The sequence below is a fragment of the Lissotriton vulgaris genome, chromosome 4_1, assembly GCF_964263255.1.
Source record: "Lissotriton vulgaris chromosome 4_1, aLisVul1.2, whole genome shotgun sequence".
Classification (NCBI taxonomy): Eukaryota; Metazoa; Chordata; class Amphibia; order Caudata; family Salamandridae; genus Lissotriton; species Lissotriton vulgaris.
Window position 1 is genome coordinate 585,357,141 of NC_141691.1, and position 24,975 is coordinate 585,382,115.

Here is a 24,975-nt window from a genome sequence, read left to right on the forward strand (position 1 = left end):
CTGGTTTTTGCCTTAAAAGTTTATATGTCTGTATCCCCTTATTGGTTTTTAATCATGTTTGTGACACTTTTCTAACTAAAATTGTCTTCATGGTTGTAAATTGGTTATGGGGTATTTATTGTGCTGTGTTTTGACTTATTAATTGTTTTGGTACTGCTAAATACCGAACATGTATATTCCCTAAGTTAGATATGTTGGTTTCGTTCCAAGGCTACAAGGGGTTGAGCTCTCGTTTATTTATTGAACTTGGTATATGCTGTTCTGGCAGTGATAAAAAGATTGGTCAATTGTTCATCAGGTATAAATCAGTTCAGTAGTTTTCGAGAAATTAGTATCCAAAAAGAGCTCAGGTTAGGCAAGAAGAGGTTACGTTCTAGAAATAGCTGGAACATGAATTTGCACATCTTCTGAGGATTTACGAATCCACAGAGATCAGCATAAAAAAGAAATAGTAAAGGCGCCCCAGTGGACAAGGGTGCTTTTTCTCCCTTCTGGAAAAAAAATAATTTAGACAACTAATTTTGAGTTTGGCCAGTGTCCACACGTTGGGGTTACTGCACACAGTGGGGTGGTAGAAGGGCCTGGCTGTGGTCTAGGCCATTGGGCCAGCCCCTCACTGTGCATTGCCAAATGTAGCGCACAGGGTAAGCTGTCTGCTGGCAGAGAGTAGGGTGTACTGACTGGCCAGGAGCAAGGCCAAGCAGTCTGTCATACTAAATGTGACTGAAGGTTGAGCCCACTAGAGGTTGGGCAAAACATTTCAACACACCCTGGCACACAGCTGACGGCAGTGCGCTGCCGGTGTTATCAACCCGTGGACAGTTGTGTCAGTGGCTGGCCGGAGGTAAGGCCCTGTATTGAACCCTGTGAACAAAGCCTATGAGCAGCAATGGTTGGCAGCCTGCAGTGGGCTCCGGGCCTGTCGGGAGTCACGGACCTCTGGTAAACCCAGAACTGTGCACAGCTGAAGGGGACTAGGTAAAAACTTGTGGAAGGCTTGGTTGCAGTGGTTCAAAGGATAACCATAGTGATTGTGAACAAATAATGGAGGCATGGAATTTCCCAGTCCGCAGGACACTAGCCCTCACAAGTCACGCTCGTCTTGTCTTACAGTAACACATTTGGTAAAATCCCCTGCATTACCACACCAGTGGGAGATGGCCATTCCAATCAGCTGATATGCATACAAACCTGACAATTGTTTTTACTTGTTTACTTCACATGGTGAAATCTAGCATTCGGCATTCTCATGGTCAATCAGGGGATTAAAGCACCCCCCATCCTCCATTGGTCGTTATCTTCTCCTGGTTTGAAGCCCGATAGTGCTTCCCTGGCTGTTACCTCGCTTTTGCCCTGGTAAAGGTCCTATAAGCAGAGCTCTGACAAAGAATGCCATCCCTGAACCACCTAGCAATGCCCGCTGCCCTTCATTTTAATCTCTGGTTCAAATACTAATAACACGTTTGCACCATTTAGAAATATGTAGCAACAAGGAACATGTAAAAAACATGGCAAACCGTAAATCTCAAACATATGTGCGTTCCAGTAAATGCCTCAGCTCCATATCTTAAACATTGTGGTATATTCTGGAGTGCTTTTCTGCCTTTCTAGGTGGCAAAATACATTCTTGGATTTCAGTTGGAAAATGCAAGTGATTGTTTAGAATTTACTGAGCACCAGGCAAGGGAAGCCTACGGATCCCCATAGTGAGAACATTGGTCCTCCTGTCTCAGCCTGATAGCTCCAAGCCCTGCCAGCATTCCATTACCCTTGCCTCATTGGCCCAACGTAATAATGTTTTCTTTTTTACAGTTGACTATTTAATGGGCTGCCCTCTTTAAGATTATTGGGATTAATAGCCCATAACGCCACAGCAGTGCTTTGCAAACGCTTTTGAACCATGATCTAATTTTTAGAATGACAAACATTTGCAGCGCACCTTCCATTTATGAACATGGGGCGGGCGATTTTTTAATGTACTTAAAGCATCATGTGGTAGCTCATTGTCATTTACAAACAGCACATTTTTCTTTGGAATGGCCTCAGACACACTTTTTCTGTTAAAACTATATTGCACACGAATGATAATATCAGAAAAATCGAGTTTCAGTGAATATTCATTATTTGTGCATCACCAACTCAAGTGTCAGAAATTGTTTTGATCCTATTAAAATGTTTGTATTCATCACACTTCAAGATTACAAAAATATGTGCTTCATTTTTGCTTTCATCACTGCCAATTGTGTATAGTTCATTTACAGGTATTTGCATTTTGTTGTGTGTTACAATAACATGACAACCTCCTCGGGCATTCCCTTTCACACTCCCCTTGCCCCTGCAAGATTGTTATATAATTCACTTTACTTTCTTTCTCTGTCTGACTGAGGAGCGAGAAGGGTTTATAAACACCAATCCCCATGTTTAAAAAATAAGCAGCAATTTGTCAGAAGACGATGCCTGACATTTGAATTCTGTATTTGAAGTAGCAAGTGTGATAAATACAGAATTTAAAGGCACCTTTATTTATTAACCATCTTTATTTATTGGTTGAACTTTTTGGGCCACCACAATTTGGGAAACATGGCTCCACAGTATTACCTGCATCTATACTGTTAGCATCTTTGGACCAGAAACCTATGCACTATACTGCAGCACTATGTGCATATGTGTGTATTTGTAGAGCACAAACTTCTCCAAAGGGCAGCGGTTCACTGTAGAGGGTCAAGGGAAAAAAGAAACCGTTGGCAAGTGATGGTAAAGGTTGCTGGGAGCAGGAGTGGATTGTTACTGCTTCGTGATATTTTGTGCTCCATGTGTATATACACCACAATTGAGCCAATGCATTTTATTTAAAAATAAGAATAATTTTGTTCAGACTGAACAGATGGTTATCTTCTTTTTTTTCAGCGGACATACTTTTAAATAAACCTCATCTTTCCTTTTAAATTGTAAATTTCATGTCATTCTGCTTTTATTGAAATGCATACAGTATTCTGGGAGTTGCGCCAATTAGATTGTCAAAGAATTTTGGATTTGTAATCCCCATTAAATTCTAGTAATGTACCAAGAATGTCTAGTTCATTTTCTTGATGAATGAGAAATATCCTTCCTTTCTGGTGTCTGTGCGAACCTTCCCCGAGATCCCAGACATAACTGGGGTAGTCTCATCATGACATATTTTGTACATTTGCGGCCAGAGAGACATTGAATTGCTCTAGGCATGCCAACGAAAAGTGCATGATGTCCTTTATTTAAAGAGTTAGGTTCAATCCAGTGGTGTACAAAAGAAGCAAACAGATGTCAGACCAAGTAAACGCTAAAGCAAAGCTGTTTTTAGGTTATAAGCCCTGAGTGTGTGCATTATTCCTATTTCAAATAAATTGTGACTGCGAATTTTATTGATTAGTAGCTTACCCGTCGCGCGTTGCTGCGATCTCCGAAGAAAGGACTTTTAAGGAAACTTGTTATGATAACATTTAATTCACATTGTGTCATTTTTATTGAAACATATTCATTTTAATATGGAAAACATTTTAAAGTATTGTTTTAATTCTGTTTATTTATTCGAGTGATTGTGGATACACTGTATTTTTTGTTTTTCCGTCTGGTGCGTACACGAATAAATCAGAAGGTTTTCTGACGCGTGAGCTGGCCTATACGGTTGTCCATGTGAGAAGCACGGATTCTCCAAATCTAGTCCACACACTTGCTGCGATTGTCCTTGTGCTTTGTTGATGGTTATTGCAAAAGCGAGTCGCACCGGAAACTGTAAACGTTCAGTATTGGAAAGATTATGAGGGCCCTGGGGGGGCAGAAGGCCGATATTTAACATTTTCTTTTCCCCAGAAACCTTCACGAGAGTGTACTCAACAACTTTTAACAATTTTGTATTTTTTTGCCAGAAACCTTTGCGGGAGTGTACTCAACAACTTCCCAAAGTTTCATGGCGATCGGATGAATGGTGTAGTAATGCATAAAGGACAAACAGACAGACATACATTTGTTTTTATATATATAGACTAGCTTATCCGTCGCACGTTGCTGCGATCTCAGAAGAAAGGAAATGTAAGCAAACTTGTAATGATAACATTCAATTTACATTGTGTCATTTTAATTGAAACTTATTCATTTTAATATGGAAAACATTTTAAAGTGTTGTTTTAATTCTGTTTATTTATTCGAGTGCTTGTGGATACACGGTATTTTTTGTTTTTCCGTGTGGTGCGTACACGAATAAATCAGAAGGTTTTACGACGCATGAGCTGGCCACATACAGTTGTCAATGTGAGAAGCACGGATTCTCCAAATCTAGTCCACGCACTTTCAGCGATTGTCCTTGTGCTTTGTTGAAGGTCATTTCAAAAGCGAGTCGCACTGGAAACTGTAAACGTTCAGAATTGGAAAGATTATGAGGGCCTTGGGGGACCAGGGGCCGATATTTAACACATTTTTCTTTTTTTTTTCTTGCCAGAAACCTTCGCGGGAGTGTACTCAACAACTTTTCACACATTTTTTTTCCCAGAAACCTTTGCGGTAGTGTACTTAACAACTTCCCAAAGTTTCATGCCGATCGGATGAATGGTGTAGTAATGCACAAAGGACAAACAGACAGACATACATTTTCGTTTTTAATGGATCTATTCAGTTATAGTAAAATCGCTAGTGTGGTATACGTAATTGCTGCATCAAAACAAAGGGAGTGCGGGAGGGGAAGACTACCCATATAACCCCACATAACAAGAGTTGAGTCTATGAACAAAAGAAAATGAGGTCAATAGTGGGAATAAATTATACACCAATGGTAATTTATCACAACAATCACAGTATCGAGACCACCCTGATAACAGCCACTGACGATATCCGAAGCCTCCTCGACCGAGGAGAAGCAGCAGCTCTGATACTCCTTAATCTCTCTGCAGACTCCACCACATCGGCATCCAATGGGACACGTTCAGATGGATCACCTCCTTCCTTACTGAAATAACCCAGATGATCGACCTCCCTCCTTTCATCTCCGATCTCAAGAATAAAGCCTGCGGTGTCCCCCAAAGCTCTTCAATGCATATATGACCCAGTTGGCCAACATCGTCAGATCCCGCAGTCTCAACATAATTTCCCACGCAGACGACATCCAACTCATCCTCTCATTCACTAACGACCCCACCACCAGCAGGACCAACTTCTACAGATGCAAGACAATTGACGCCGACTGGATGAAGAAAGACTGCCTGCAGCTGAACACAGACAAGATGGAAGTACTGATCTACGGCAATAACAGCAACACAAGGAATCAGAATTAGGGCAAGCACCCTCTCCCTCCGATCACATGAGGAACCTCAGACTCATCATTGACAACAAGCTCAAAATGAAATCATAGATCTCCTCCACCTGCTTCCTCACTCTACACTTGCCACATGAGATCTTCAAGTGGCTACCCCTGCACACAAGACACACCGTAATTCAGTGCTCATCACCAGCCAAATGGACTACGGTAACACTCTCTACATAGGAATCGCCGCACACCTTCTACAGAGACTTCAAGCCCTACAGAATGCCTCAGCTAGACTCAACCTTCCCTGGCAAACTCACATCACACCCCTCCTCAGGAAACTCAACTGGCTTGCCGTACAGAAGAGATGTGAATACAAGCTGCTGACCCACGCACACAAGGTGCTACACAACCAAGGACCCACCGTCATTAACCACCACCTGAACTTCCACCAACTGTCGAGAAGACTACGCTCCGCCTCCCTTACTCTTGCCCACACTCCCCTCATCTACCGAAGCAGAAATAGAGAACACTCCTTCCCCAGCAAAGACCTAGAACAGCCTCGCCACGCAACTCCGCACCATCATCTAACTTCCGGAATTCCTCAGGGCCCGGCTGTTCGAATGAGCCTTTAGGACCTACAAGCGCCTGGATACCCTAGTGGGTGATTAGCCACACTTTACAGATCCTGATTGATAGATTGACTTGATTGCAACACACATAAATTCACATTGGCAATGTAACCCAGTCACATATCATAGCAACATAATTTATTCATGCAACCATCGAAATATACTGGGAACATTACACTCTTATTTGTGAAAGAATAACAAAATAAAATATGAAATTAAACATACATCTGTGGTCCTAATGTATACCGCTACACTTTTCATTGATTTTCAATGAATCTGTTTAGCTACGGTAAAATCCCTAGTGCAGTATACATTATTGAATTTGTAAAATAAGAAGGAAAAAATTAATGCAATATTGTTGAAGTAGAAATTTAAGGAACCACAGAAATCTTTATGGGTCCAGAAAGGGAGATATTTGCTCATGTTTTAGGGAATGTTCTCTTTTAAGGGAATAAACAACCTGAGCGCAGTGACCATAATTGAAATTGATATGGATGACATTTTTGAAGATCATGTGTGCAGTTGAGGGTGGACATTTTGATTTCTGACAGTCCAAAATATTGCATTATATTCTACAGACCTAACAATATAAACTTTCTGAAACCTTGTAGAAGAAGCAATCCTTCTAAAAACACTGATCCCATTATTAGGTTTGTTCAGAGACCTAGGTCTCATTTGGTATGGTCATTAAGTCGAGCATACTCTCAAAGTAATACTCACACCAAATCCAGAGCATGGTGTGCACCGCCTTGTCATGTTTACAGAAATTATGTTCGCCTACAATGGTCTTTCGGGATGTCTGGTGCTCTTTTTGGGGGTGCTGGGTGTTGTAGCGGGGCAGAAACTTGGCTGCTTGATGGCAGCTCTACGTAGAGCCAGTATTTAAAAAATGTGCTTGTAAAAGGGGGTGGTGACTGCTGGTCCCAGTAATTGTATGGACTCTCCTGACTGAGTTTAGTGAGGTAGCAGCACCATATTTAGCCTGGCCAGGTTGGATCACTTGAACATTTGACAGCCTGTTTGTGAAATTGATCCATGAGGCTGTCTGAAGAGGTATCAGCTTCTTGGGTGTGACTCCTGTGTGTAGTTTGACATGTGGCACTGGACAGCATTCGTCTATCTCATCCATATCACATACTTACCTTACTCATCTGTAAGTCTGGTGGTGGCTTGGACAAAAGCATCCACATGAATGGAAGACATGTAGTTTGTTTTCATAACTGGTTATGATCAGCTCTTTGAGGTCTTCGTAAGCCCTAGTGCAAGGCAGTGCACCCCCAGGAAGGGTCACAAACTGTATTTTCTTTTGTGTTTAGGTTGGGTGGCGTCCTAATGCTGTAAGGATAGCATGGCTATATTTGCAGTTTATCCGGATTTTTCAGGCTTTGTTTTGCATATCAGTATTTTGGACTTTCTCTTTATTGTGTCCCACTGAACAGAGTATCATGATTGTGAAAGTAAGAAGATTGGGAATGATCATAAAGCAGGTGCTCTCGTTGGGAGTTTAGGGGATCTGTTGTCTGCCCCATGCATAGTTGTCACGTATAGGTCAAGATTGCCTGTATTTGTTGATTATGGCACCCCAAGTATGCGCAGATTGTTTCTCCTTGATCTGGACTCATAGTCTTAATTTTTTGCTTTAGTCAGCTGAAGGATACACTCCATGTCTAGGTTCTCATTTATTTACTTGGACCCATCTTCAAAATCGGATATTAGCTTGTTTCGCATCTGATAGCCATCGTTCCAGCTTATCAATTTTAGAGTTCATGAGATCCATCCTGTTAATGAGAGAGTCAACCTTTTCGTCTACGGACGATAGAGAACATTGCATCATTTTCAGAAGCAATATGATTTCAGGATCCTCCTGTTGCTCTGGATTCACGTCACTGTTAGCTCCCATCAAACCCATATCTACCCTTTCGCATTTCAAATGTGAGTTTAGCCTGCCTGTTGTCATTCTTCCACATGTTCACCGCCAGTGGTGCTCTGATTGTTCCAATTGCCCAGTGCTTTGTAGAGGAGTTAAGCTATATTTTTTCGTACTTTCCTTTTCTTTCAGGTCAGTGCATTAGGTTTGTACACTCCAGCCATGCCAGGAGCAGTGCAGTTGTGTCTTCATTTCCCAATGATTTTTTCAAGTATTTTTCCTCATCATGGAAGTGCCATGTGTCATTTGGGATTTTTATTCTCTGCAGGTCATCCACTGGGGCACTGTTGAGACCTCTAATTTACACCCAGAAAGGGTCACAAGCACGACTTGCAACCTGTTTTTCTTTTCTTTTTGGTTGGGTGGCCTCCTAATGCAGTAAGGATAGTGCAGCTATATTTGTAGTTTATCAGGTGTTGTATTGCATATCAGTCTTTTGCACTATCTCTTTATTGTGTCCCACTCAATCTCACAACATCACAAGCTTTGCTATTTTCCCTGGAGGCACTGCCTCCGTAGCCTCCAGAGCAGAGATGCAGAAGGCCGCACTCAGCGGCTCTTTGTGTCACCCGCGGGACCTCCCATTGTCGGAGTAGTTACTCCATGCCCCTGCCTCTGCAGCCTCCAGGGCAGAGATGCTGCAGGCCTTTCTTATCGGGGTGGCAGTTTGCTTCTGGGCCGCAGTCATGTAGTTTCCACTAATCATAGGAACTGCGCATTTGTGGACGACATAGACTTTGGGATGGTGGCAGACTGATTCCGTGCACCCCACAAGATATATTGTCCCTTAGACCAGCTAGTTCATATTGCGAACCATAATCCCCCCTAAACCTAGACGGGGACGAACAGTTCTGGCAACCACTGAAAATTACAAACCTGTTCCCTCAGGAACCGTGGTGACAGAGCTAGAACCTTTCACTCAAACTCTTGTGCTCGCTCTTGCTCAGAGATACATACAAAAAATACACGAAGAGACGTTTTCAATGTTTATTGAATGGAATTGATTCTTATATAGAAAGTATGTGCTGCAATGATCAATAGACAGAAGCAGACGAACGTTATAATAAGTGTCTGAAGAGAACAAAAAGTTCCACCATTGTGTTGAGACAATGTATCTATGCAAGCATATGAAATAATATAACAATCTGGTTTACTCCTACTATGCAAACCCTAACCTACGTGTCAAGGGTGCATTTGTATGTTCAGCCAAGAAACCCCTTACTGGATGATCCAACCCATAATCTAGTGGTTACAAATGTAGGACTCTGTCTTGGTCACGAACTGGACACCACTCAAGGAGATGTCTGTCAGCTGCTGGGCGATAGCTTCAGCATGGAGGGACCTTTCAAAGTCTGCAGAAGGGCCTACCCTCTCTATACCTGGAAACAGATCTTTATATATAGAAAAAGGTATCCTTGCCTTGGGCAGGTATTTTGATCAAGCTGTCATTGTTTGTATTCTACAGATAGCTGTTTCACCATTTGGACAGAAAAAACAAACACATTTGCATAAAGTGCATGTAGGCTATGTACACAATGCCAAGGCAATATGATAGTGTTCTTGCGAAGTTGATTTTTATAAGCAAGGTCAGTGTTTCCAGGAAACAAATCCACAGTGTCACAAATGCAAATGTGTGTCAGAAGTCGATGTGCAAAGTGAAGGCAACTTTAGGAAAGATACGGGCACTTGTAAAAATGGCAATGCTTCCTACCAGGCCAAACTGAGACTCATGACACTGCATGAGCTGCAGTCTGTCTGCAGTGCCTCCTGTTGTTAATCAAACTAGTTGCTCCACACCCCCGCCTCTCAGTAGACTCCCCATACAGTGCCGACTCCCAACTGCAGCACATCTTAGCGGGGAGAAATCTGCTTTTATGTAGTGAAGCCGCTCACAGCAGGCCATGCCTTGACAGCCCACATTCCGTAATGCGGTCTGTCCCACACCGTTGCAGGTAGGTTCCCAAGCAGCATTCTCTTTATAATTTCAGACACTGGTGTAGTCTCCTATTGTCTTTTGCTTTGGGGCATTAGAGTTCCTATTTAGTTGCTGTCATACAATTGATTTTAAACCAAACTTGTCTTCTGACCCCTAGAGCCTTGCAGAGGTCTGGCCATCTTAGAATCTGTCTCTCAGGCACCCCCGCTCAAACAATTCATGACGATCAGGAAGCGGGAAAAACATGATTTGTGCTGGCTTTGATACTTCTGATTGCCTGGGAAGGGCAGTTGACATCAGCCTTATGCTCCACAACCATTTGTGGTTGCTTTCCACAGAATGTTCTGGAGATGTGCAATCCTGTGATTGCTTATGTCCACATGCCCTGTCCTTCAACAGGTTATACAAGGCAAGTGTGAGGGGAACTGCTTTGTACAGACTGTAGCTTCACCATGGGATTATTACAGACCTCTGGCTCTACCACCTGTTCCATTACCGATAAATATTTTAATTTAGTAATCAGTGGGTTTGAGAAGTAGTATGACATGAAAAACATTACATGCAGGTGCCAATATTACTCATATTATTAATGGTTATATTCATACACATAAGAAAGGCAACTCTCCTGAAAAAATAGCCTTCTGATTTGAAAAATATTTTTTCATTGTTGGATGCAGAAATTACTGTTCTTCAGACAAATGATGTTTCTTAGTGTATCTGAATGTTGGTTCTGCCAGGCAACAATAACCTGTTATTTCAATAAATTAAACTCTGATTAGTCTTTCTTGATGGCGACTAACATCCTGCTTACCACATATTTGACCTCTTGCAATCATACAGTCTAATAATTGGGGTGCACAGTGTAAATGGCTTTAATGCAGCCTAATTTGAGATGTATGGGAGAGCCCTCAGTTGTGCCATTGAGATCAAAACCACTGTCAGACCACAGCCAGACCACGGCTGGAGGAAGACCCTTCTCCTACCCAGCAGCAAAGACCTGGAGCATCCTGCCTCTCCTCGTCAGGCAACCACCATCACTTCCTCAATTTAGGAAGGACCTCAAGACCTGGCTCTTCGACTGTACCACAGTGCCTTCAATGGATCAGCATTGCCCACCCTCCACCCATCACCTTGAGACCCTTACTCGTGAGTGGTGATGTTTTACAAGTCCCTTGATTGATTAATCGATATGGGATGTAATGTTGAATGTTGTGGAGTTGCCTTCGATTAGAGGATACTGCATTGGCCTGTTTTCTGTTTTGGCTGTTCATGCTGAGTACTTGCTCTATGAAAGTGCTCAGGTTTATGAGGGATTTGGCAAAAATACATTTTGTGGGTAAGAAAGAGCGTGTGTTGTGCTGGAAGAGTGATAAGCAGATGATGGAGCTTTAGGATAAAACTGTTTGACATTTTGTTTTAGACTTCTTTGACCAGATTTACTGAGTCAGTTTGCAAAAGTGGTTGCAAATTGCACACTGACTTTTTGCAAATAATCTCTGATTTTGAGAAGGGACCTATGGAGGTGGCGTTGCAAAATAGCCATTCGAAGGGTGTTGCAGAATGAATTGCCTCATATATACTAATTACTCAGATTCCGTGTTGGAGACCTGATCAGACGGCTGCATATAATGAACTTACTTAGTCTCTGACAGGTATAGTAGTTTGTATCTTTCAGACATGATCTGGATGCCTGCTTCTGTCTGCAGGACTTCATTCCATCTCCTCTCATCTCTCACCAGTGGAAGAAGATGCCTTGCAAAATAACCAGGTCTCCTATCCTCGGGACAGGACACAATACAGAAGTCCCACAACCTGGCACCTGAATAAGGGCATCTAGCCCAAAATGCATTTTGGGTGCAGGGAATACAGATGAAATGATTCAAGTTGAAGGATAACTTTTGAAATAAAAGTTACACTAATTTATTATACCTGGAAAGATTTTTTGCCTGATTAAGAACCCGGCGGATGGGGTACTCCGTCATAACGGTGATCCTGTCTCCCGAAATATAAATCTCACAGGATGTAATGAGATTTATATTTTGGCAGACGGGATATCTGTCACCATCGTGACGGAATAACCTGTCCACCGAGTTCTAAATCAAGGCCTTTGTGGATATAATAAACTCTCAATATTTTCAAGGTTTTGAACAATATATCAACTAAGGAGTTGTAAGAGTGAGGAATCTTATTCTGCAAGGGAGCAAAAAAGCTGTCTTTATAGTAGTTTGTGAGGAAGGTGACACAAACCACTCATTGGCGCTTGCAATTTTCTATATGAACAAGTAGTCATAGGACCAGTAGGATAATCCCACACATGCACACAATTAAAAGGGGATTACTCAATGATTGATGTTAAGGTTGGAAGTGCCTTTCGGGCTTCATTAATATTTCTCAAACCTGGGTTGTGCAATATGGAAACTTAATGGGTTGTGAATGAGAATAAAATGTGCAATATGGCTTGTGTTCCAATAACTTGCATCACAAATTGTCCTTTTGCAGGGTGTTGCAAGTCGACCTGCCTTATTAGCTACCCTTTTTAATTGTATGCCAAAACGGACGCCTTAAAGGGACAACTGACCTCTAACCCGCCATTTTTTTTCCCTAAATGGTAAACATTATTGTAAAGCTCCCTGGGTTCATTAAAGGGACAGTTGTTGCTTGGAAAAGGAAAATGTGTCATTTTGAAAAGGCATCTTCGATTTTCTATTGTGTTTATTGGATTTTATAGTGTACGAACGTATTTCATATTCTGTAATAACTTGTTGGACATTAAGTTATACAGGCAGATCTGCTCCTGCTTCTTGCAGTCTTAATTTTAACATATGCTGCCATTGTGGGAAATTGCATGTGATACGGGAATTTTCACAAAGTTGTTACTTTCTGAGTAGGGGTGGGCAAAGAATTCCGCTCTGCCCAGCGGAGTTCACAGAGTTTTACCCAGTCCGTGTGGAGTTCTGCAAAACTCCACAAAATGACGTGGAGCTGAGTTAGTTCTCTCGGGCGGCCTGCCAACGTTCAGTTGGCGAGCGCTTTTGGGAAAATAATCACACGCAATACCTCCTCCAGGCAAGAGTTCTCAACGTGGGCAGTTGCGACTGCTCGCAAGTCTGCCACTCGCACTGAGTAAGCTGCCGCTTGAGTAGAATGTCTACTTAAGCGGCTGAAAGCAGCAGCGGCCTCCTGCACGATGTCGAGTGCATTTGTGCTGATTTTACAGTGCGGGGCAAACTCCCAGCATTTAAAATGAGTGTGAGCAGCGCAATTTAATGCACTCCGCTGCTGGCGGAACTCCGTAGAGTGTGGCGGAGTTTTTGCGGAAGTTCGCAGAGTTCCTCGAAGTAGGACTCCATGAACCCCCGCCCAGGTCTATTTCTGAGGAGTCACAGGAGCTTGCATGGACATCCCCACATAATAACTCTTTCAATCCCTTTTGCCAACTCTACTCCAACGTAAAAATACATTTGGAAGTGAATTAATCAGTCTTGTACCATTTTTAAGTATTGTGTTTTTGATTCTACAATGCTTCTACTGTTTCAAATTTTCTTAAATGTGTTATGATTTTAAAAAAAGAACAAGTTAAGCAATGTGCATGTAAAAAAATGCGAATTCTAAATCTGCGACTAAAGATCTGTATTCTATGCCTTCAAATTAAATGTTATCGTCACACCTAAGCAGTATTTACGTGTGAAATGAACCGAATGGTTCTCACCATTTTTTTCCTGAGTATAACTAAAAGTGAATTTGGAGGTATAGTGTTTGCGATTTTGAAAATAATAGCCATTCTTGCTACACTTGAAACTATAAACAAATGGAATAAAATCGGTAACCAGAAGCGTGTTTGTAGAGTTCAGAAGCTTTTTGTCCCTGACATGCAACATTTGTATTGACTCTGCTTGTATTTCTTTCTGCAAAGAGCGGTACAGAATTCAGAGTGAACAATTTGAGGAACTTTGGCTGCTGCTGAAAGAGCTCCTTCTTCGTTTCGAAGAACATTTCCGAAAGCAAGGAAGCAGTGACTTCGCCTGCTCCTTCTCTGGCCAACTCCCACTGCAGGAGTACTTCGAATTAATTGATCAGCATTTTCAGGTAAGCAGTTTGACTCATAATGTTTAACGGTGCACAACTCAAGGCCCTGTCTTACAGCAAAGTGTCTGCTTTGTTAGGACTGGAGTACCACCATTCGCTGCTGTAATATCTCCTGCTCGAGCTGATGTTTGTTCCGTGAATCTAATCCTTCACACAGAGCACAATTTAAATGTTACACTAGGGGGCCCTGTTGGACTTGTGCTTACGCATTACTAGTGACACTCGCCCCTCTCCCGTGACCTTTCCTTAAACCCCCTCTGCTTCACTCAGGTCCTCTGCAATCTGCGTGCCATTGGGAATTTTTCTGCTGAGCGTTTTCCAAATGTATTTCATTTCACATTTTTATTGGGTGTTTTATCAGTATTCTCTGTGGCAGAGTTGTTCACCTTTTTAGAGAAGCATCAGCTTTGTTCTTTAAATACAGCGGTGCACTGGCGTCAGTGTGCTTTGTAAGGTCACAAGACCTATGGAGAAGATAAATGCTCTTCCCATATAATAGTCTCCCACTCTTTGGTCAAGGCACCACTAAGTGCAGGCAGTTATTTCAAGATAACGCACACGGTAGCGCTATATCAGCACTTTTCAAATATTCACATCAATCAATCAAGGGTTGGTAAATCGCAGCTACTCGCCCGCGAGGGTCTCAAGGCACTGGTGGGGCGGCCTGATGAGTGCTGTGGTCATCCAAAGAGCCAGGCCTTGAGGCCCTTCCTGAACTGGAGCAGTGTGGGGTTTTGCAAGAGGTGGAGGTCGTTCTAGGCCTTGGCTGCGAAGTAGGAGAAGGACTTTCCTCCCTTTCTGGTCTTGTAGATGCGTTGGACAGTGGCCAGAGAGCAGTCAGCTGATCAAAGGCGTCTATTGGGTGCGTGGAAGGAGAGGCGGCTGTTCAGGTATGCTGGTCCGATGTTGGGGAGGGCCTTGGATGCGTGAGTGAGGATTCACGTCATTTGGAAATTCATATGTAACCAGAAGAAGCAGGTCACAGCACGTGATGATAAATCCTAGTCTATCTCGCATCTAATATGAAGTAAGCTTCTCAACCAATGTTTTTTTTTTTTTCGTGAGACCCCCCTCGCTTTACACTTGTAGATTCCGGGTGCCTGTGAACAGTTTATCGGTGGATGTAAATCTGCTTGCGTAACATTTCTTTCACTAGCGTGCTCACTAAAAATGAAAAAGCGCAACCCCAAGATCCTTTCTTCCTAACCGTTCACTGCTTCACTTACGCCCTCCACCCTTCTCCTCCACACTTCCCCTCCCTCACTCTCCCCTTCTTTACTCCCATTTTTCCACTCTAGTTTTGTTCCTTCCCTCCTCTCTCTCACTCTCTCCTTCTTTATCCCTCGCTCCCTCCTTCCCCCTCTACTATTTTGCTCCCCTGTTAATTTAGCGACAGTATCTTTGTGTGCTGTAGGATTGTATTTGGATTGTGAGTGTAAAGACAGTGAAGGGATCATGATTTCAACAATAACCATACATGACAGGTAAATTGGTAGTGTTTAAGGAGATGTTCTTGGATTCGGGCTGAAAGGCCTGCACAAAAGGATAGCAGGCCCTCGGTGGGACTCCTGAGGATGAGTGCGCTGAACTGGCATGGAAACAATTCACCATTCTTCTAGGCTGCGCTGCGAGTCAGCCAGAGCCGTGTCTTGGCACCGCGCCTTCACAAACTGCCTCCAGTTTTTTTCGTTCTTGCTTTTTCTGGATTTTGATATTTTCCCCCTGGATCCTGTTCTGATATATGTCGATGACACATTCCTGTTGGACAGGACAGCTGTTGGCCGACTGTGCCAGCTGGCTGCGCACTCCCTGTGCATCAGGACACATAACCTTTCATTAAGGCCTTCAAGGCACAAATATGAACTTTTAGTCCTAAAAACGACAGGAACACCTGGGCAATCGAAAAAGCTTTCTTCAAAAGTGTGACACATTCGTTGTATCTCGTACTTCATTTTCAGTTAGCCAGTTAGATTTCTAATTGTACATTGGCGTTAGGGAACCTACTAATGTATTTCTTTTAAAAATCTAATGATAATTCTCGAGCTATTGCTACCCTTTTGTATGCCCTGAGCGTGGGACACCTGCTTGCAGGTTACCCTTTGTAGGACGGTGCTGTAGTCAATGAGGATTCTTTTTACATCTACACTCAAGAGACAACCAACCACCGTAGTCCGTGCTCTGGAATGAGGGAGGGGCTTACATTATTTTTGAGTTTGTGCCTAATTTCGTCAGACACACACTAACTTTTCAATGCTGAAGGCGTGGTAGTATTTTTTTGTTTTGCAGTAACATTGTAGTCCTAAGAAACCTTTTCCCAAAATGTTTACTCTTTTTCTGTTCCTAGTGTGGTGGGCCGCTCTATTAGCATATTCAAAATCTGCATGTGAATTGAATCTAGTCTTTAAAACATGAAAGATTATGTTACTTTTTTGTTTTTGCATATTGTCCTTCCATTTCCTTGTATACATTATATCATGAGTCTAGATCGATAATGTGGTCACATTAATTTGTCTACTAATTTAGCCCTACCTTCTCAATAATGTTATTTAGTCACCAGTGGCAGAAGTCAGAAGGTCATCTGTTCGCCCTCTGTACCAATTCTGGTGCTCCTCCCCCAGCGTATGAGTTTGTACTGATGCATGTTGATTCTGATGTGTTTCAGCTGAGCCAGTGCCGGCAGAAGCAGCCGGAATGTGCTTGTGCCGCACTGGTCTCTCACGGCCTCCAGTCGCGTAACAATACTTGAGGGTGCCCCCTGTAAAGCACATGGAAAGCACCTCCCCATGACCCAATCAGGAGCTCTCAGGCCAGCAGCCTGCCAACCATGTAGAGTGCTAAAGCGGACCACCTGGAGCTCAGCCTCCGCACTGCAGGGGATACAAGGGCTAATGTTTCGCTACTGACTGTCTCCTCTCCTGCCAGAAGGGCAGAAGTGCCTGCTGGCTGCTCCAAACTCAGTTTTCCTCACAGCCCGTCAGATTGCCACCAGCGAAGGTTTAGCTGTGAGAGAGGCGGGGGTTGCAGCATCGTGAACCCAGGGGGCAGGACTTTAAGTGGGATGAAAAAATTGGGGGGGTCTCTCAAAGGGGCATGGCCAATCTAATTAAGGGCGTTACTTAAAAACACGTAGCTAAAAATCTGTGCTTAGCATATAGTGTGCCGCCCAACTGGTATTTTGCTGCCTCCGCCATTGCATACAGATTTATGATACAACAAGTAACATTATACCTACAACAACTTAGGACTTTTGACTTTGTCTGTGGTTGTTAGTTGCATAAGGTAAATAAGCAGCAACTATGGCTTGTATGTAATTTTGAAAATGCTTCCACTTACAGCCCTGGTGACACCAAGGCAATATTGCTGTTCCTGAGTTTCAAAAAGAGAAGGGAAATCTCGAGAGAAAATGACTCTCTTAAGGATTTCCCTTCCCATAAACGCTCACCTCGAATGACGTCATGACGTAACTTCTCCACTAGTGAGAAGTGAGCCGTGTGAGCATGCGCACATCATGTGCCTGCTGTCACTGCAGTCTTGAAAAAAACAGACCGCCTGTGCCAGGGCACAAAAGAGAGCCCGAAAGAGACCCGTTAAAAAAAATGCTGGTGCTCAGACCTGGGAGACCCGGCCCATTTAAAGCCCTGCCAGGGGGCATGGTGGAAAATGGGAGGTTTTGACCAAGGGTGTCTTTTCCGATGAGAAGGTGGCCTGTAGTCTGGCCTGCGGCCCCATGGGATGTAGTTGAGTGGGAGCCAAAGTCAGAATCGAAGGCGGAGTCTGCCAAGATTGTAAGGGACATGTATACCTGAGATGAATCTGGTGGGCTCTGTAGGCGTGAACAGTTGTTTACCTGACTGCTTTGGTTATAGCCCAACCAGTCCTGAAGTCTGTGAACATTATATCTGTGGAGACTATATCTGTTTTATTAGTTTTGCTTAAGAGCAATTATCATTTTTCACAATTTTAATGTCAGAAAGACTGCGAGGTAGCGTTTACAACAGTCTATTGCTCACCACGGTGAGAACTACAAGCCTGGTTTTCTCTTCCAGGTAAAACCTCAAGTGCATTATAAAAACACCTAAATAGCAAGATAAAGGTTAAAACAAATGATAGAGTTAAGGCGGGTCAGTTTAAGGGCTTGTTTTCTAGCTTGTGCTTCAAGGAACTCTTTACATTCTGGTGAACGAGGAGAAAAATGTAGCAGACAAAGCTGGAGCACCACTATCGAGAAAGTGCACTGAAATGAAGAAGCAGCACAAAAATTGTGTTTATTCTTTTCGAAACTTATTCTCTCCACAATATTCGGTGCCAGTTGTTCAGAAAAATCTATTAGAATATTCCCTGCTCTTCTTCTCCCCCACCCCAAATCTCTCTTTTTCCAATATTTTTGGCTAAAAAATGGTCTTTTATATATAGAATCATCTCCTAATAAGGCCACAGAGAAAAAATATTTAGTCCATGAAATTCCCCTTGAAGTTAAAAAATAAGAGAAAAGTTTAAAAAATGATGGGTTATGAAAAAGAATAGAAGACGGGTCGAATTTCCTTGTGAAGAATCTGGTAGCTCTAGTGAAAATCTTAATAACAATTCTGATCATGAGTCTTCTCACCCTGAAGGATCTAGCATGTCTTCGTGATAGAAAGGTCTGTGGTGTCAACAGTTTTTGCAAGAACAAATGCTACAGAAGGCCCCACTTGCATTAATTTGAACCTGTTAGCAGTACTTTTTAAATACGCTAGAGGTTCTGAGGACCTGTTTGCTCAGATTTTTCAAGGTCATATGGCTCCATAATTAAGGCTCTGTGCCGAGCATTTAACTCATATAAATATAATGGGTGAGTCTTTTCTCATAATCCATTTTTGTTCTTTGTTCCCAGGAAAATGGGACCTTTGAATTGAGCAAATATTTTGAAATTATTATTTCCTCCATTAAAATCCCTTACTACAAAGGGGATTCATAACATGCTCTTCCCTGTGATTCATCTTATAGTAGAGTGATTGTTTTGGCCTAGTCTTGTGCCTGCTATTATTCTGGGGTACTCTGGGTATGATGTATTTCCAATAAATGTTTTTTCAAAAATCTCCATGCACAGGAAAAAGGTAATGGAAATGTGTGATTTGAATGCAGATGTTCCTGAGAAGCAAAATGAGATTTCTTTCAAAAGTCCATAGGTTGTTCAAAATTTAGCGTGCTCATCAGTGATGGAAATCTCTGGGTCTAACAGAAAGAAGAAATCCCTTGATCAAAAGAGACTGCCTCAGAAATTGAAGCCTAACCCTTTTTGGTCATGGCTCCCTGGGGCATTAAATGGTGATACATTTCAAGATCAAGAGCTTTATTCTATTTAAAGTAACTCTGATCTCTTGGAACACGGCTGGGTGGCATAATATAAAAATACATTTCTTGAGTTCTCAAAAGGCTTCAATAATCTGATCCAGGAAACCTGGGCTGTTACTGACTTTGAGGTGGCCTCCTATTCTGTTGTCCACTGCCCGAACTGATGCCAATCGTGGTCATACTAAAGGGTGCATTGCCAATCAAATTTGATTGTACTACTCATCATCGCTTGTTATCACAACTAACTTTTATCTCTGAGGATTGATTTTACGTTTCGTAGGAAATCTAAGGGTCATTCCCTACTTCTGTTTACTGTTTATTTTCCTCCAAGTTCCCAATATACTCCTATCCCTGTACATTTGAGTTTATAAATTCAGTAATGGTTAGAGAAAAGACATCTTGTGTCATAATAACCTTGGATTGTAATGCTAAGGTTTCTAATAAAGCAATACAAGATTACAGAATTCCAAAATTGGAAGTAAGTTGGAATATTCCTGATCCCCAATTTCCAGGTAATTGTAGGTCAGACAAACAAGCTTTATTTTCTTTTTGGGGAAGTGAAGCCCATTGGGGCTTTAAGTCTTAATGGAATAAAGGATCCCAATATTCCAACCAAGGCACCCCTGCTATGGCCCAAAGAGTTATTTGATTACCGATTATATGACAGTTACTTACCCAGTATTCTACTGTATTTTTGGGGATTAACAATATGATCATGCCCTTTTTCATACCATAATCACTCTTCTGACAAAAAATACCACTGACTGGTCAAGGGAAACTGGTGAGGGTTTAATTGTTATTCATACATAGAATGGAAGGCTATACTGGAATCCTTGAAACATTATGTTTTTTAATAATTTAGTCTCTTCTTTTTCTATTTCTTTGTCTGATCTACTACTAATGATCCAATGTTGCTATTTGAATCAATGACATTAGCTTTGTTACAACATATGACAGCTAATCGAATGAAAAACCCTGTTTTTAAACCCTCTTAACAGGAAATCGAAGACGCTCAGCTGTCAAAGGAAATTATTCCTTATTAACTGTAACAAGGTAATCCAATGTTATTTAAAGGGGCAATTTAGTAAATGATGTCACAGTTGGTTTTACATCCCAACCATACATCATCAAATAAGGGAACATTTCAGAACCATTATTGTTGGTTATTGCTGATGATGGAAGATTAAGGTAAGATAACAAGCTTTCTTCTTTTCACTGGATTTACAGTCTCCTTCATCACATTACATGGACTAAGATATTAACTTTTTCTTAAAATCCATACATTTAAAACTGTTAGGGCTGTTTATTCCTGGCAAGCCATGGCTGCACTCCAAGCTCCCCAAAAGATGTGAATAATATGTTGTATCATTCTCCTTGTGGTATTTATAGAGTGGCATTTTGTGATTAACAAAAGCTGCCTGATTGTCAACAAAGTCCGATATTTTCTCCTCTGGTATCCAGTGTCAATATAGGCAGCACTGTATGGTAGGGCCTGGTTGTTGGGCTACTGAATGAGGAGACACTCTGGACTGACAGAGAGCGTAATTGCCCAGAATAAGAACCAGAAAGCACTGCCCGGTTAGTGGCAAGACATGGGGTGCTTTTATACTCTCAGAGCTCTGTTGGACACCAGTCATAATCTGCAGAAATCTTCCATGCCCAGTGTCTGTCAACTGCTTTGGGACTGTGGGAGTCTGTCATTCCACATGTTTGACAAGGTTCTGTGTCTCTCGGTTTTGTGTCTCATACACCAAATAATAATAAAAATAATAATAATAATAATGCCACTTATAAAACGCCAGACAGAAAGATGCAGGGTGTTCCAAGATTCAATGCCAGAAAACTAAAGGAGCTGCCACCAAGGCACACTCTTCTCACTTTCGGAATACAGACCCTACAAGTTCCTGAATATTTAAGATTTCTTAGAGGAATGTAGGGTTTAATGAAAGGCTGTATGTACCGAGGTCTAGTGTTTGTCAGGGCTTTTATAGCAATAGCACACCCCCCTGAATGAGACCCTCTGCTTCATAGGAAGCTAGTATAACTTTGCCAGTGAGGGTTCCAAGGAGATGCATTTTGGGAGATTGAGTAGCAAATCCGCCGCTGCATTCAGTACTTGTTGGAGTCGCATTATATGGGACTGTGACACCCCCGGTACAATACATTACAATAGTCCAGCCTTGAAATAATCAATGCCGGACCATTGCCTTCCTTGCAGTTTCTGGGAGCAAATTCAGGATTGTTTTCAGGGTCTTAAGGATTCCAAAACACTTTCCAGCCAACGCTGTAATTTGACTGTCAAAGGACAGCTTCTGTTCAAACCAAATGCACAATTTTTTAACCTTGGACTTAGGGCTGGGTAGATGTCTCAGAGTTTCAGGCCACCAAGAGGTTGACCAGATGTTGGGTTGTTTGCCCAAGATCAAAACCTCTGTTTTGTCTGCATTCAACCATAGACAATTTTGCTCCATCCACCTGGTCTCTCCAAGACACTGTGGGGCCATACTAGGAGCAAATGAGACAAGAGCAGGTGCTGCAGTAAAGAAGTACATGAATGGAAAAAAGGGGTTAGGAGATTTAGCCCATATGTATATTTATGGCTTAACTTTTGCTGTAGCTTGATTACAAACAGGGCAGACACAGATGTGGTTGCTTCGATTTCAGTTAATTCGATTTCAGTTAATTCCATCAGCCATTACGCGTTTCGGTCGCCTCTACTGCCTTTGTCACATAATATGTACGCGTTGTGCAAAGCAATTTACGTGCGCCATTATGAACAACATAGAAGCAAGACTTTCATCTCCGCATTATTAGTCTTTTTGAAACAATTGTAATTCATTGTTCTAATTTATAACAATCCATCCATAAATCAATATTACATAATGCGACTCGTTTTTCAATATTCATCAACCAATTCATTTAAACATGGGAGAATGTGTACAACATACATTTCAATTCCATATACACACGCTCATATATATATATATATATGTATATATATATATTCACTGAAAAAACCATAGGTTTCACACCAGTTATAGTTAGGAATTAGCATTTAAAAAACCTATTAAATTCACTAAAAAAACCATAGGTTTCACATCAGTTATAGTTAGCTGGAAATTTTACTGACATAAAACCAATGAAATTCCACGTTATAGTTAGTTGGACTCACTATAACTTGCGCGCCTGCAATGCACTGCTGATGACGTCACATATTACATCACTCATGACATGGTCAGTGACAGCGGAGCGACTGGAGACACACAAGAGGACTGCAGCTAGTGTGGGGCAAGAACTGGCGTTTGATAAAGACATTACGTCGAAACGCGTCATGCCTTATGTTCTTTGGATTAAATACAGCCTCCAACAGTAACCCCCCTGAGTCTCTCCGTTCTTTGTGAGTAGAAAGAACCATGCCTTAACTTATCTGCACGCAGGTCCAGGACGTGCATTGGAGAGGCCCGCCTCGATCAAGTGGGAGGAGCAATCCGGACAGCTTCGGCATTTCATTGGTTTTCACGATGGTGATATGCTCCAACCCACCACACCCACCCGTGCACTTTGGCCGCTGGAAGCAGTTTGCGACTACGTGGAGGGGCCCCAGTCACTGCATTGAGGTTTCCCAGGCCAGCCCCAGGAGTGGAACTGTGTGGTGCGAGGCGTTAAGGGGACTGGGGAGGTGAAATTTGCTCCGAGTGTCCTGACAGCTGCAGCCTGAAACAGCGCTCCGAACCATAACCTGGTTTCACGCGGAGCACACTGCAGTTGGGAGCAGCACTTACCTGGAACACCGTGGCAGGGTATTCTGGGACTGGTAGTTCACTACATGGACTATTGGTGTTTTGGTGCATATGGCCCGACTAACCAGGACTTCCATTGAAGGCGGAGCGACTGGAGACACACAAGAGGACTGCAGCTAGTGTGGGGCAAGAACTGGCGTTTGATAAAGACATTACGTCGAAACGCGTCATGCCTTATGTTCTTTGGATTAAATACAGCCTCCAACAGTAACCCCCCTGAGTCTCTCCGTTCTTTGTGAGTAGAAAGAACCATGCCTATACATATATATATGTATATGAGCGTGTGTTTACGGAATTGAAATGTATGTTGTACACATTCTCCCATGTTTAAATGAATTGGTTGATGAATATTGAAAAACGAGTCGCATTAGGTTTTTTTAGTGAATTTAATAGGTTTTTTAAATGCTAATTCCTAACTATAACTGGTGTGAAACCTATGTTTTTTTCAGTGAATTTCTTTGGTTTTTTAAATGCTAATTGCTAACTATAACTGGTGTGAAACCTATGTTTTTTTCAGTGAATTTCAAACGTTTTTTAAATTCTAATTCCTAACTATAAGTCTCACTTTGTAAATAAGACTGTTAGCACTCTAGTTGTTCTTTAGAACACTCTGGTACATTCTGTCATTGGGCTACAGTTGGGCTACATCTAGCTGATATTTGGGCTACATTTGGATTTTTTGGTCTCTGGTGGCCATCTTTGGGCTACATTGGGGCTACATTTTGGCATATATATAGCCCAATGTAGCACAATATATATTTTTTCAAAGTTAATTTTCGTAAAAACCACTTAAGAATAGGGCTACCAGTCCCTACAATTTTTCCCAATTTTTTTTTTTTTTTTTTGCTTTGGAGCGCTCCCGGTGCGCTTCCCGGGGAGCGCCCCGAAAAGCGTACTTTTATAAAGCGCCCCGGGCACGCTCCGGGGAGCGTCCCGTAAGCGCCAATATCGCGAACGAAAACATGATCGTGACGTATCGCGTAGCCGCGTCCGCGTGATACGCACGGCGTAAGCGCACCCGAAAGTACTCGAGCGAATACGATCGCGCAACGTAAACATCCGACGCGCTTACGCTACGCGACCCGGAGCGCCCCCGGGCGCGCCCGGGGGCGCGTAGCGTAAGCGCGTCGGGTCATGTGACCTGAAAATAACACTTTTCATTGGTTCATAACAGTTTTAGTTTCATAATGATGAAGCCCCTGGTCTTGTGACCTGAAAATAACACTTCTCATTGGTTCAGGACAGTTTTTTTTCCAAATGATGAAAGACCCCACCTTTTTTCCTTATTCTGACTTTGTCCTTTGACTGAGGAAGACCTGTTTGTACATCTCTGTACCTTTTTGATCTTAATAATGGCTTCAGTAGCAGCAGCAGCTGGTGCATCTGCCCCACCACCACCACCACCACCACCACCACCAACAGGACCAGCTCCAGATTATATTGGTGGTCAAGAAGAGGAGGAGGAGGAAGAGGAAGAGGAGGAGGGGAGGAGAAGATGGCTGCCTGAAGAAAATACCCCATACAAACCCAAGCCACACATTGTATGGGAGTTTTTTTCAATCCCAGAGGGCAAGAAAAAAGTGAATGCGGCCAAGGTAACCTGCCTAATCTGCAATGAAGAACTCTCACGGGGCAAATTAAACAAAAAATATTCATTTGGTAACTATACCATGATTCGTCATATGACCCGAAAGCACCCAAACAACTACTCTCGTGCAGAGCTCAGGGAACTGGCCAGTAACCTCCCCAGTCGTCAAGGACTACCTCCCAAAGAAACCAACCCACTTCATCGGGACCAGAAACATCAGAGATGATGCCTTGTATTCAGCCAAGATTTGCTGATTTTAAAATCACTTGCTCTGCATGTGGCAAGCTTATCGCCTTTGGTGAAAAAAGCGTAAAGCTCATCGTCCTTGCAGGTGATAATCACAAGTGCCCCAAAAAGAAGTAATTTTTTGGGTTTTTTGTTTTTTTGCTCCAGTTGAGCCAGT

At 42.4% G+C, this 24,975-nt stretch overlaps 1 protein-coding gene across 4 annotated transcripts in view; it reads left to right on the forward strand.

The window, feature by feature from the left end:
* BBS9 (Bardet-Biedl syndrome 9) overlaps window positions 1-24,975 on the forward strand; it is a 2,055,975-nt gene that overhangs the window by 1,070,728 nt on the left and 960,272 nt on the right. For all 4 annotated transcript variants that reach the window (XM_086964810.1, XM_086964812.1, XM_086964809.1 and 1 more), the window contains one exon: window positions 13,678-13,850. In XM_086964810.1, coding sequence (XP_086820936.1) covers window positions 13,678-13,850 — 173 coding nt within the window. The remainder of the gene's footprint in view (window positions 1-13,677; window positions 13,851-24,975) is intronic.